This window comes from Rhea americana, unplaced genomic scaffold, assembly GCF_003343005.1.
Source record: "Rhea americana isolate MKP2758 unplaced genomic scaffold, rheAme1 scaffold_198, whole genome shotgun sequence".
NCBI classification, from domain to species: Eukaryota; Metazoa; Chordata; class Aves; order Rheiformes; family Rheidae; genus Rhea; species Rhea americana.
Window position 1 is genome coordinate 510,463 of NW_028186127.1, and position 15,168 is coordinate 525,630.

Below are 15,168 nucleotides of genomic sequence, written 5' to 3' on the forward strand. Positions count from 1 at the left end.
TGTTTTTGGTTTAGTACAGTAGACTGTAGTATCATTTAACCTTTCTGATTGGAATGTGAAGAAACATTTGATTCCTAGAGAAGCTTTTTGGGAAAGCTTGTTTTGAATTTTTTCCTTGCACTTAGTTTTTCAYATGTTCAAAAATCTGACAAATTGAAAATTTATTAGTAAACCTGAATTAGGAAGATCTCTTTATTTTGGCAGTCCTTTCTTAAATTGTTCGTACATTAATGTTTTCTGTTTCAAGCATACTGTTTTATGAGTTACTATAATGTTATATACAGGTCAAACATGAGTAGAGAATAGTTTGAGGGATGCCATGAGCTCTCTGCGAGGACACCTGTATCTTGCAGGAACGTGGTCTGCATCAGTGCAGCTAAATATTTTCTGTTCTTTACATGTTAGTTGGATCGAAGGAAGGGAGTGGGAGAGGCACATGTTTGTGTAATTCAAAAAAAAGCAGGAATTTGATCACAACTAGACTGTTCAAGATCWTATTTCCAGCTGTGGTATTTAGTTTAAGAGCTCCTTTATTAGGTGAAGAGAGATGCATTTGAACTTAAGTTTTGTGAAACTTGGGTCAGAAATGATTTTTATGGTCAGAATAAGCGCAATGCAGAAAGTGTCAATAATTCATGTAGGCTTTCCACCAATGTATATGCATGCTTGCAGTAACTGCAAATGTCCCTGAACATCAATTTGAGTATGTTCAGCTTTTTGATTCTGAGGGCGAGCTAACCGCACAATGTTAAATGTAATGCGTTAAGACTATCTTCAATTTAGAAGAACAAGGGAAGAGCAAATCARCTTCAGTGGTGAATGATTTGTGAATTGAAGATACTTTTAGTTGCTTAGAATTTAGGGGAGTGATGCCTTAAAGGACTCTAGATTTAAATGTGCACTTAAAAATTTCTAAACTTAATTTACCRTTTTCGTCCATACTTTGACTGTTAAGTTTTTAATTCCTGCTGTACAGTATCCACCTGGATACTGTTGGCATAGCTCATGTCATGCAGCGTATTAGAAATTACTAAGAATGTGTGATGGGAACATTGCATTTCTGGTACAGCCTCATGCCTTCTGGTTTGTCAGTGACTGCAAGGGATTTCACAGAATATATGAGCATGGCAAACAGCAAACACCTGTAAAGTGTGGTAGGCACTTTTTTTTTTCTTTCTCCATAGTTATGGCCATATCTCTGGACAATGCTTGTAGCGTTCTACAGCTCTTGACCATTCTGAGATGCAGATCCAACAAGAAATGCTTATTGTGAGCTCAAGTAAGAGTTTGTAGGATCATTTCTAATTCTTCTGTCTCTGCAGTAAAATGCYGTTATTTAGTATCTGATATAAATTCTTTATATCTGTAGGAATATTCTGAAGCTGGATAAGCAATGCTACATAAAACTGTATATGTTCCTAATTTCATGTGCCAGATTTCATCTTGTATTTTTGTGTGGAAAATTGAAATAAAAAAAAAAATGCCAGCCAGATAAAGCTATGATTGTGACTAGAAGTCTGTTAGTGAACCATTAGGGTTCTGGCTACTTAGAGAAACTACAGAATAAAGGTTGCAGTCTTCTTAAATAGAGCATAGTTTGTTCTAAATACAAGTAGATTGATTGCAAAGGGAGTCTTGTTAGTGGTGCAACTTCACTTAAAGTTTTCTTCATCAGAGCAGGTTGGCTTTATTTGCTCTGGTATTTCTCCTCAAAGAGCCTGGTGTTAAATTGACACCAGTGATAGTTACCACACTTCTTGTATGTTATCACTGTGCTCGTGGGTGATAGAGCATCTGTGGCAGTAAATTTTGAAAATTAACATACTGTCGTTGCAGGCTTTCCTAAAGAAAATAGGACTTCTTTTTGTAAGAAGATTATTTGCTGTGTTTATCTGCCCAATAGCTTCCATTCTTCTTGATATCCTCTGTTGGTTACTATCCTTTTCCCTTGTGCATGGGTGGTCTTTTTAGAGGAATGGATGAGGATGGGAAGAAGAAACTTCATTGTAGGGCTTTATTTAAAACAAAACAAAAATACCCCAAGCGCCTGATTAGAGAGGTGCTGAAATGTTGCCTCTCTTTTCCAGTGTGATGAATTATTATTAGGATCAGGCATGGTGGGAATCAACAGAGAGCTTTCATAGAAATAGCAGTACTCCAGGGAGAGGAAAAACAAAAATTGATGAAATTGCCCTTAAATACTAAGGATTTTCTTAAGCGTTGTTTTTAAAGCACATTCAAATTCCTTAAAGATTTAATGCAGAGGTGCATAGGCTTTTTTSTACTCTGCCCCAAACCAGAAGGTTTTGGTAATAAAAATATTACATTTTTGTATTAAGTTTAACCAAATTTAGGGCAGAAGCTAGGGGATGATCACAATTTGACCTCTCTAGAGGAACAGTGAAAACTTAGTGTTTTTTCCCATCCGTCAGGGCTTTTGCAAACCAGTCAGTAGCTGTAATGGCATTCTTGCTCAATCACTTCTCTGTCACAGCAATGTAATCCTGCATCCTGGAATGAGCCAATGAACAGAACAACAAGATGATCATCTTAGATTGAGTGTTTATTAAAACTCTGTTGTTTTTTCCCCWGCTAAACAGATATTAGTTGTGGCTTTGGAGGACCTGCGTTTTCACGCTCTAAGAGAATACATCAGCAAGAACACTTTGTAATTTCATGCTTATCAATGACTTCTTCTCTCAATGGTCTGGAAAAATCCTGTTTTTTAGCTGTTGTAAATTAAAACTTGGTCCAGAACATGCAGTTTCAGTTAAACAAAAACTGAGATGCTTATATGCCTTTGAAAAATCCAGAATTTAAAATTTAAGCCTGATTTTTTTTTTTAAAGTGTAGTAGATGTAGGTTTTATGAATGAAGTATGAAAGGAAAGCTAGTTGTAGTTTCTCTGTGACTGGAAGAAGCCTTGGTTTCTACATGGACAATCACTCTTCTACATTCTTCCTTTTGTTAATTAGTTTCTCTCTCTTGAATTTCAGAAGACTGAGTAGCTTGTCATTTTCAAGGGGTACCAAGCATTGAAATGCAGCGATGATTTTTGTAATTGATATGCTACCCAGTCCAGAGGTTAGGAGAAATCTGAATTTCCATTAAAAACATGCAGTTAGACTCACTTTTCAAAGACTTGAGTTCGAGTATTCTTCAGTAACTGATGYGTGCATGGCTCACAGCTCTTTGAAGTTTTTTCCCTCCCTCTGCCCCTCAAGATTTTTATAACTGAAAAGAACTTCAAATACAGTTTTGTGAGAGTTCTTTATGTCTTTGTGAAAAGAACTGTTTTTATGCAAGGAATGGCTTTCTAAGCGTGCCTTTCTAAGTCATTTTTGGTGGCCTTCCAGTTACAGCCCCTCCATCTTGGAGCTGACTGACAACATGCTAACTGAGGGTAAAGGAACTGGAGCAGCTTTAAGAGTCCTACAAAATCCATGCTGGGAGTTTTTGTTTTGTAACTTTTGCATGTGTTTTGCAATGCCATTTTGTAATGGCAATGAGCCATTGCTGAAAGTTGTCAGCAGAGAAGGACATTGCTGCGTACATCAATATAAACTCGGAATGCCTCTAGTGCTCATGTAATAATGAGCATATGCCTTTCAAAAAGATTAATTAGTATTTATATTTTTGCTCAGAACAAAACAGTCCTAGTAATATTACCTGGAGAAGTGTGTTAAAAAGCTTTGATCGGTGTCTGTTCAGTAGTGCCTCAGCAGCTTGGGGTGATGTGACAAGACACCGCACAAAACTGTAGGGATTATTATCTTGGCTCGTTCTTGAGTCTTGGCTTTGTGAATGAAATCTCTGTACTTGCTTTCTTCCATTCAAACTGGGAAGCTGAACTGTACAAGAATTATTTGGTGCCAAATGGAATGAGGTGATTCATATAATTCAAAATAAATGATAAAGGAAATACCTCGTTCATCCTGTGGTGTAATTCGTGTCCGTGAACAATTAAAAACCAGTTCCAGGTGTGCTGTGCCTTGTTCAAGAGCTTTGGAAAGCGTGGGAGGCGACTGCCTGGCCTTCCTGCCCCGGGCAGGAGCAAGGGAGCCCTCCCAAGGGTTTGGGAGGAAGCTGCCCGTAGCAGGGGGGAGGCAGGCACAGGGAGGGCGCCTGGCATCCCCGCCAGAGCTACAGCAGCAGGGGCGATGAGGCTGCTCCGGGAGAGCCGGAGTGAATGCTTCCGTTTCTGCAAGCAGCAGCAGAATTTTTTACTACTTACTAAAGTTAAGTTGTTTTTCTGTGAAGCACAAGTTAAGCAAAATGGTGTTTTCTAGCTACGTTTGTGTTGCATAAAACACAGTCAGCAAGGTTCACGGGTATTTGTCATGTTTTTCAGAACTTTGCCAAGAATATTTTTGCAATTCTTCAATCAGTAAAAGCCAGAGAAGAAGGCCGTGCACCTGAGCAGAGACCGGCACCGAATACAGCGCCCACGGTAGGAGCAGCATTTGAATATGATGGCTGAGGCTCCCAAAGTGAAAGTATGAAGTATCTTGTCATTTTTAAGTTCAGGGTCTGTCTTGGTTTAGTTCCAGTGAAAGAATAACTTTCAAACATAACTTCACAGATACTCTTTGCCTTAAGTTACATTTATTGGTATTTAAAGAGTTGAATGTATCAATTCAATTTGTTCAATATGTTCTTGTTATTTGGAGCTTAAACCGCTAGTGCCAGCTTCCATATGTACGAAGCAGTAGCTACATTCTGCATCTATTTGCAAAAAAATATATTAGATGAGACTATTGCCATTTCAAACAATGTTTTGCAGGGTTTTTTTATTTTTTTTGACAGAATAGCAAATGTTTAGGAATCTGGAACATGACTCATGAGTGGGAACAGCTTGAACTAGATTTCTTTTGCCTGTGATTAAATCAGGAAGACAGATTTACAGTTTTATTGTTTAAGCCTATCTGAGTTTTAGACAAGAATTTGTTTGTATTGTGCTGTTTACTATTGGGCTTTATAAAACTTAATGTATATGAACTCAGTGGCAGTCTGCTGTGAAAGCTATTTAATCTTGGATTTGGTTTTGATATCATTACATTTAACGAAGAACTAAATTTAAATAGTAAGATGAATTTCAGCAATTAAATATTTGCTTTATGTTGAATTTCATAGTGTACACGAGTCTATTCAAATGCACCATTCAGAATAATTGTGGCAAGGTAACTAAATCATCCATGAAAAAGAGTGAGTTGATATTTACTGTGCTGCTAGATTGGCACAGTTTTAAAWTTTTTTTTCTAGTATTCATTTTTTCCTTCAAATTAGTTTTTATGCTGTAGGTTTAGCAGATTTTTAGCCTAATTAGGTTTGCAAGGAGCATTGCATGTGTGTAGCTGTAGGCTTAACCATGAGTTGTCAGTTGACAGTTTTTTTCTGATTCTTGAGATATTACAGAAATACAGTGTTTTCATAAAAACTTGGATTCTACCTAATGTGGTTCATTACTTGCACTTTAGTTTTGTCTCAATTTTTTGTCATCCCTGTTGATATGTAATTTTAAACTCTTTCTGTTATAATACAGAGAAGCAGATGTTAAAATGAAACACATCAGAAGCTTTTAAATGCATGGAAAGTCTTACACAAGTTAACTTGATTTTTCTACTCTTTAGTTGCATGTAGTACTTTATGAAGTTCAAAAACCACTAAATACCATCTGGGATATTTTCAAAATCTTAATTTTGTTTTAGGATCCCACTTTACGAAATAAGCAACCTATTCCAGCTGCCTACAACAGATATGATCAGGAAAGATTCAAAGGAAAAGAGGGTAAGTTGATCATAAAACTGCTTTAAAAAAATAGGAAAATCTGAAATTAGAAGTGATCAGTTGTAATGTTAGGGTTGGTTGACGGGTGAAGGGGGGAAAAGGGGTTCTGTGCCACCGCTTGTCAAACCCAAGACCAAAAAAAACCATGTAACTCTGCCTAGAGGTAACTTTTCCATTAGGCGAATGGCCTGTTGGCCAAAATTATTGGCAAGTCTAAAAGCACTACTTTTAAAAAGTACTACCTTTTAGGAAGCAAACCGAAAACTTTAAACCAGAATTTGTTGGAAAAAAAGTGTTTGTTAGAGAAGGGTCACATGCCATCAATAAAAAAGCAGAACTGCAAAAATAACTATCAGATGCATAAAATAATTCTCCATGCCCCCTACACCCACAATCACAATGATTCTAGGAATTGTTTCCAATATTCTATTGGAATAAAAGGCAAGAGTATATTACAGTACTACATGGATATTCAGTTTTGATGTCTACAATTAGAGAACAGAAAGCATAAAATATAACCCTAAGGAGAATTTCATGTTATTAGAAATTTGTGAGGGATTTTTTTACATGCCCATCATAATAGGTAATGTAGAAGTTCAGAATCTGACTATGCATCTCTGAAGTTACTTAAGAAAAAATTGCTTTGTAAATAAGCACTTACAAGTGAATACATTGTTCAGGGATTTTTTTTTCCAGCATTTGAGACTTCCTACAGTTAGTTGGTCAGATATTTTGTTATATTCTCAAACTCTATACCCTGTTGGCCTCAATATGCTTTTATTTCAATCTTTTTGATTTGGGTTTTTATTTACTACTCTCACTTAAAATTGCACTAAGGAGGAGAGGGGGGAAACTTAAGTGGGATGCTTACTAGCTTTTTAGGTATTGAAAAATAATCTACAAATAGCATCCATGAAACTTTATTGTTTTTAAAAAAAAAAAGCTATGGGAAGTAGGAGGAAAGAATAAAAAGTGTTCCCTTCTGAATTTTTTCAGTCAGAATATGAAGAGTATTTCTACTAATATCTCCTCAATTTTGTGTCTGATAATCTTTAAACTTTATTTTTTAGACTTGACCATTTGCCAAGTAGTCTTCCTATTGTTATCATTTCCTTTTTAGAGTAAAAAAAGTCTCTACTGGACAGTAAGAAATTGGAGAAAGAAATTAATAGATAAGTATGATGGAATGTATTGATGTGTATATCATGTTGTGGACTACTTTAAAACAGCAAACACATTTTTATCATCCTTTGGTAAAGGGATGACCAATGTTCTTCTAGATGACAAATTTCAGTAAGCCACACAGGAAGAGCACATCTCTATTAAATAAATGAATGTATTTTATGCTTTTATTGTGTGTGCACAGTTCAAGAGGTCATAGGTAATAGCAGATTTTGTTTGGTAGGAAAAAGAACCCAAAAGTCCAGCAGGTAACCAGTGCAGTTTTAATATAGAAATTTTGGAGCAGAATTCAAAGAACAGTGAGATTAAATGATTGCCAGGAAAAAAGCAAAAAAAAAAAAAAAAGTTTTTGCCTGTTATTAATAATGATGAAAAGTGCATTTATATGTTGTGTAATTCTGAGGATTTTGAGGATTCTGTCAATACTGAAAAGGACTGGACCATCTTGTAGGTCTTGTTCCAGCTAAAGGTTCTTTTGTCATCATGGTAATTATGAAGTGCCTGAAATGGTCATATTCTACCTTAGCACAGTTGTTATCATTCTGTACCTTTTTAAAACATGTTTTCACACTTGGCCTTTTCAATTTCTTAGCTTTGGTTTAGTCATACACTGTGATAATTTTCTATTTTAATTTTCATGGTCTATTTAAAAAAAAATCCATTCTTTCAAAAAAAAAAAAAAAAAAGATTTGTATTTCTAATGCTAGTCCTACCCTCTCTCTGACTTAGTACTGCACCACCAGTTGCATGAAATCAGTAATCAACATCTAGATTTCTTACAAGAGGACTTAAAGATCTCTGATATCTTTTTCTTAGTTGTGAATTAACTTTAGAAAATAGCAAAAGACCTTAGTTAGTTAGTTACTTATTTCTGTATTCTAATGTAAGAGACTTAAACTCTGCGAGGAATGTAATCTCAACTGAAATTCACCTTAAAGTAATTTTCAAAATCTATAATTAGATATTAACATTTTCCTGTACCATGTAGTACAGGTAATGTACTTGGTTTAAAACTGAACTAAATGCATCATTTGCAACTGCATTGCAGTGAACTTAATCTTTAAAGCATTTTTAATTTAATTGCTCCCAAAATCAGGTTGTTCCCCAACAAAAATAGTGCAAAAGTGATGTCACTAAAATAAAAATAGTTAAGGCATCTCTGTTCCATAAAGGTGTTTTTTTTTTTTTTTTTTTTAAGCAATCAATCTAATAAGAGCCCGGAATTCTTGCTTCTTGAAAACTAGCAGTATCTGGGGTTTTGGGAAGACATCTGAAGGCAAGGAAGGCAGATTACTTAAGTTCTGGGTACAATGATTTGTAGTCTTCTAACCAATGTGTTAGCCTGTATCAGTAATGATGGATAGATAGCAAATGACCTAAAGCTGACCTAGGCTTCACAGCAGTCCTCTAACAGTTGCATGATGATTGTAGCTAAATGCTACTTGCAGTTTTACATAATTTATATATTCTTTTAGTACACTATTACAGTATGCTGTACTACTATTATTCATGGAGACTTAAATTTTAGGCAGCAGGAAGGTCAGCTGTTTCTTTGAATACTTTTGTGTTGGTTTAGTATAGTTATCAGATATAGACTTCTTTTTAATAGTGATTTGAAGCTTGTAGAGCCAAGAAAGCAGACTAGAAAATGTTAACATGAGGTGCATTAAGGAGACTGAGTTGCAGTCAAGTTTGTCTGCCTTTTCTGGTGGTCTGTTATTTCTGAGGTGGTATCAGGATGATTCTGTGGTTTACCTTTGTAATCTTGATGCCAAAAGGGACAGGCTTTGTTGCTAGAATGTTTTAGGTTGCTTTAATAATAAATGTGAGGGGCCTTTGTAACTGTTAGATACTGTTCTCCAAGAGCAAAGAAATAATCTGTTACACCTGCAGTCAGCTGAACTGCTTGTGCAGTCCGGAGTAAGTTTGTAGCTTTCTCTCCAATGGATATCTTGTTGCCGCAGCTTTGGTTGGGAAGGCAACTGAAACTTTGAGCTAATATGATGCTTGTTTCGTAGTGCACTGCAGGTAATAATCTGTTTTGAATGCAGTACCTTGTTTGTTTTTCCATTTTTTTAGGTAACTTTACCTGAGAGACTGCTTTTCATATGGTTGTTTCTTAAGTGATTCCAGARTGTAAAATTGTGTTGAGCTGATAATCTTGAAGATTTGCATTTTCTGATCCATTGAGTGTGTGTAACAGTATAGATGGAAAATTTAAGGTTTCCCTGTGCTACTCTAATAATGTTTAAATCCCATCCTTTAAGGACAGTTTGTGGAGAGTTATTCTTGCACGTCTAGTGTAAGTATGCTGTCCAGGTATCAACATACTAAAAGCTAATGACTGTAAAAATTAATATTACTTTAAGTCTATTTAGTATAAATTGGAAAAGGGCTTGCTGTACAGCCAACTGACTTCACACCATAACTGCAAAAAGAATATTCTTCACCATATCCAGTGTTTCCTTCAGGAAAGCTTGCCATTTATTTTCTGCTATTGTCATCTTATGTTTGAATCATTCATGTAACTGGATTGTATTTTCTAACATAGCAGTTTTTCAGAAAGGTCAGTCCCAACATTCAGCCTAGGAAGTAGTGAATTATAAAATGTGATTTCTTTCTGTCCTTAGGTAATAGGAGTTTCAGAATATTGAAACTTGACTGTCCTACTAGACTTTTTTTATTGATTTCATTCATTTTTAAGGATATAAGATTATGCTTATTTCTAGCAGAGAATATATGCAAGACATTCCCATTTTGGGGGAAATAGATTACAGTYTCTGCTATATTCTGACTGAATGTGATCAAGTAGTTTGCTGACATACCTGTTCATTGCTGGAAAACGTACACAGGTTCATATGGCAATTTTTCTGTTGATACTGTGAGAAACTTAAGAACATGTGTTACGTACTTGTAAGGTGCTTATTGAACTGTTTTACATGTGTTGGGAATTTTGTAAACTGCAGTTAATATAGTTTGGAAAAGTAGGCATGAAACTAACTTTTACTTTTTATAGTACTGAAAAGGAGTGCTCAGTAAACTCAYGTAGAGTGAAATTCAGCGTCAGTGATATAATTACCATAGGTGTGAAAATGCGTTAGTGAATCACTTTCTGAGGAGTCAGCAGAGCTGTTGCTATCTGTTTCGAGAAGTATACATCTGGAAAAAGAAATGGTTATTCAGTCTTACTCATCCACAGTTCAAACAAAGTCTTTAACTAGGCTCACCAGTGTTTCAAAGCCGTGAATGATCCTTTGTACTGCTTCTATTTGCCTAGATTCCCTTCCAGAAAATCAGGTTAACTTAAAGCATTTTTTTAAACTATTAYTCCTAGTGTGTCAGCACTCAAGTTTGCACTTAGAGTGGATGGCTAGAACGGCAGCAGGTGCAGGATCAAAAATGCAGTGGTCTTTAAGCAAAGGGAAGGCTCTTTTGAGTATTAATACTCAGGAAATGCTACATATGTCCACACTACAGGGAATATAATCAGTCCAATAAGCTGATGCACTAATGTGCTAATTTTCATTTCTAGGTCTAAATCTTTTAAATGAGGAGACAGTCAGATTGCTATCTCATGATGCTAGAAAGGTAACTAATGATAAACCGCATAGAAAATGTATATGATTCTTTTGACAACCTTTGGGTTATTGGACTGTGAAATTATGGTGGCAATACACACAAAGACTGCAGGAGAAAAGATAGCCTTAATATTARCTGACTTTGAAGCATTAGAATTGATTATTCAATAGTAGTTACTGGGTTTAGTCCATAATGATGTAGTGTTTAAAGGCTTTTCTTGCTCAAGATGGTTTTAATAATGTTTTCGTTTATAAAACTGATTACGTCTGGCAAATAAAGCTGGAATACTTCATTACTGTTGAGTTTTGCTTGCATTACTCATTCTTCAGTGTTAGACTTGCATTTAAAATATCTAGTATGGACTGCTTTTTGCCTTAAAAAAAGGTGTATGATATAGCCTGTTTTGCAAATTTACTGAAAAATCCCGAATGTATAAGCAATTGTTCTGTATCTAATCCCAAGTTTGAAAATAAAGATCCAAAGTCTTGCCATTGTGATTATTTGTTTAATTAAGGTCACTTTTTCATCTTAAATACTTAGCCTTTCCTTTAGTAGTTGACTTATAATTTCATCTGCTTCCTCTGTTACTATCASTGAAGCTGTGATTTTGAAATCACAGTTTTGGAGTTGCAAACAAATTCTTAGCTGGTCGTGAATGTTTCATTTCTGTGCTGCTCCATGACTCAGCAGCAGAGGTTGGAGCTGAATTGAGGAGGAAGGAGGGAAGAAGCACATTGCATTTCTCCTCTTAGTCAAGAGGCTGTGATACAGCATTTACACTGATGTTTGCTGGCAGCACATCACCTGGTTGCTCTGTATTCTGCTCCTCTCTACTCTGGCCTGTTAGGCCTGTTGTCCCAGCGCTGGTTTTGAGCAGCTGCACCAGGGACTGCTTGAGGTCAGTCGCTGCCCTCAGCGAATATTCTGGAAGAAGTGCTGCTCCGCTTTCCATCTCAGCCTTTGAATGTCTTTTTGCAGCCAGCTGCAGTGACATGGATAACAGCTTCTTGGTCATTTTTTAAGCACGAATGCAACCATAGCTGGAGTTCCTGCCTTGGAAGCATTTGGTTTCAGCTTAGCATAGGCTGCGTACAGGGAGTGGAGTTGAAGGTACTGTGTGTAGGCAGCAAACCATCAAGATTTTCTTTAATTAAAAAAAAAATGAGGGGAGAGAGGGGCATGATTGTGCAAGTGACAGAGCTCTCGCTTGTGACAATACTCGACTCTCTAATAAAAGTGATGGCTGACTGGTGGACTGACACATGGTGGATATCAGAGGATCAGGAAAAGGGCTGTAGTTGGAGAAAAGACCAGTGCCATTATCAGTTGAAAGAGGGTTGCTGTGGTGATGCCTAACTCTCATTTGCTAGTTGCTTAAGAACTTGAGGTAGGCAAGCTGACAGGGGTTTGGGATGGTGGTGTTCTCCGCTTACTCCACTACCTGCAGGTAGCAGATCCTAGAATCTCTACCCTATGCCTTGTGCTGGCCATGTAGTGTGTCTCAGATCTACATCACTACGAAAAGGTACTATACCTGTATTTACTCATGACAGATCTATCTATCTTTCTTTCTTTCTTTTTTTTTTTTTTTTAAAAACCTGAGTAGCTGTTAAATAGCTTTAGGGGGCCCATTTAGGTGCCTGAAAAGCAGGATAGAGTGTCCTTTTTCTAAAGCTTGAGTGAACAGTGGCCCTTTGGGATCCTAGTTGCTTGCTAGGAAGAAGAGTTAGCAGAAGGCTGGGAGCAGGAAGTCAGTGATGGCTAGAGCCATGTTTAGTGGCTTTTGTGGCTCATTAAATGGAACTGGGACAAATTTTACAAGGGACTTCATCTTTTTTGCAAAAGATACAACGGTTGGTGGTAGAGCAAAAGCTTGTGCCCCACCAGTGCCTCTCTGTCCTTCACTTCACTTTCTAACTATGCTACTGACTCTTCTCTGACAATCAAGGTTTGTGCACCTTTATTCCTTTGCAATACTAACGGAGGCTTGGGTGAGGGGGGGTTGTTAATTCAGGAGAGTGCAAAGTTTTACTGGGGGCAAAACAGAAGAGGTCAAAGGAAAGAAATAGAAACCTAAACAGTGAATGAATGTGTAGAACTAATAATAGAACCAGGATTTGTGCTTGGGAAGAGAAAGATTGTGATAGGCCAAGCATGATGAGGGAGTAGTGCTTGCTGGTTTTGTTAAGGTGTATATATATGCACTGGAGTTTGGGAAGAACTTCCAGTTGAAATAGTCAGAAATTCTGTATGTCACAGAGAAGAAGAACCCATAAAAGGCCTGTCTGGAAAGGGAAGGTGAAAAAATCTTCTGTTGCTGACCTTCTGCAATTCACAGGCAACTGTCATCCGATATAATTCATCTCCGTTTTATGTCACTCCAGGTCAGCAAAAAGCATCTCTTCAAGTTAGGAGAGCTCCGCCAAGTATTCTGTAAGCCCCCAGGCACTACCTGAAATATTAATATGTTCCTTGCCCAGCGACAGTGACCTATATAGTTGAGGAGAAAACTGTTGTCCGTGGAAATGCTATGATAATGATAAAACTTCACTGCCTTAAACTGAAATTCAGCTCTGTGAATCCTGAGCTGAGATGCGATGCATAATTACTTCTTGGAGATGCTAGAGAAAGGCAATACCAATTTTATAAAGGGAAGCTAGGCATTTTCCTTTGAAGTAAAGACTGCATTCATGACTGTACCTGTGTTTGATTTCTCAGAATTGATTCTATGTAACTCAGGAACATTAAGTCTGGGAGAAGGGAGGCCTTGAGAAGCTGAGGTATGGAACAGTTGAACTTGAGGTGTCTTCACACCCTGAGATCAAGAAGTGTCTTATGGCATGATGGACGGTGCATGTTAAACAAAACATAGTCCGTAACTCTAGGCTCTTCACTTGGTATTTGGCAAAAGATAAGTAGCACATTCAAGGAAAAGGAGACAAAACAAAAATCAAATGTTCAGAAATACAGATGCATATTTCTGTGCTGGGAGGAACATCATCAGTTTTTAACTCTTAGGCATTGTCTGTCTGGGCACTAGAGAATCATATAATCTGGGAAACTTCTGTGCCTCATTTCCTGCAACTGTCTGATAGGCTTTCTCCTTTAAGGAAGAAAGGAGAAGCAACCATAGAGTCTTCCCAGAGCATCTGCACTGTCTTCAAAATTGTCTGAGTTTTAAATTAAGTTAATTAACTCTTGATAGGAGTAAGAAACTCTAATAGTCTTGGAGCATCTGTTATTTTTCTTGTTCTTTTTGTATGTTCAAGAAAGAGCATTACTTTTTGGTCTTTAATGTTTTGTGCTGATGCATTGTGTGAAGGTCATGTAACAAATGGCATTAATCTTCCTATTCCCAGTAATTGTTTCTGTACAGTATCCTTTATCCAAGTTTAGATGGAGCTGCACAAAAACTGCTTAGGCATAGAAAAATGCTTGCAGTTGCTATGTCAATTGTTTATTGTGGTCAGCTATGACTTGGTTTCATGCCATTTTAAGTATGAATGAATGGGAGTTACACCATTTTAAGTACAAATGAATTGACCTGTTGGTTGTTAGGGTCAATTGACAGCAGAGCTATGCGAAGGCATATGGAAAAAGGGTTTCTTGCAGTCTGGGTGCCAGCATGCAGGAGTGCTGAGAACAGGAGGGTGGAGAAGGACTGCTGAAAAGCAAACAGGTAGCAGCAGCAGGTTTAGTCACTGAGCATTTACAGACTTGTGGCATTTACCTCAGCATAAATTCTGCCTCATTAAAATTATTTGGGATGGGGGGAGAACCCCTTTAGTAATTTTGGTCTTGTAGTATGAATTTATGTAGATTGAGCTACRTATCATACAGTAATACCATTGCTCTTCTGTACCCCAGAAGTGGATTTGCCTTATTATGTAGCCCCACTTTTGTAGTCACTTTGTAAACCAATTTCTTATGGAGCATATTTTTGCATGCATATAACTACATGTTGAATATGTTGCATTATAATGCATTCTGAGAATATGAGTTTTTTCCGTCCTGTAATAATAAGAATTCCTGAGACTGCATGTGTGTGCAGCATGTTCTTGCAAAGATTTAAATTTGTCTTTTCTATGTCCTTTCTATTTTGTATTTGAGTAGTCTGTGCAGCAAGAAAAGCTTGTTTGGGAAGCAAAAGCAGAAATACTACTTTTTTTTTTTTTTTAAAAAAAAGAAAATACTACCTTAAAATACTACCTTAAAGAAAAAAAAAAAAGACAAAAAAGAAAAAAACCCAAAACACATAGGTTCCATAATTGCTGACCAGATTTTGTAGTGTGAACAGAACTTAAAACCCTGCCAGCAGTAAGACCTGTTTCTTGCAGAAATAACTTCAAAGACATTTCCAGTGATGTCAGTTTAGACATGATGTCCCTATATTCATAATGATTTACAAGAGCCTTTTTTCCTTTGCAGAAACGGAAGGCTTTAAAATTGATACCATGGGCACCTATCATGGAATGACTTTGAAGTCTGTAACGGTAAGCTAAGAGTCATTTTTGAAATATATTGTATAGAGATGATAGTGTACTTAATATATTGTACCTCTATATTTCTTGTCTTCCTTGCCTAGGCTCTGAAAGGTTACTTGAGTTGACTAATAGAATT

At 36.8% G+C, this 15,168-nt stretch overlaps 1 protein-coding gene across 1 annotated transcript in view; it reads left to right on the forward strand.

Moving 5' to 3' along the window:
* The window catches only part of CDC73 (cell division cycle 73), a 99,504-nt gene that overhangs the window by 12,779 nt on the left and 71,557 nt on the right, over positions 1-15,168 (forward strand). Inside the window, exons 8-10 of the mRNA XM_085303182.1 lie at positions 4,352-4,450; positions 5,709-5,787; positions 14,977-15,041. Of these exons, the coding sequence (XP_085159308.1) occupies positions 4,352-4,450; positions 5,709-5,787; positions 14,977-15,041 (243 nt within the window). The remainder of the gene's footprint in view (positions 1-4,351; positions 4,451-5,708; positions 5,788-14,976; positions 15,042-15,168) is intronic.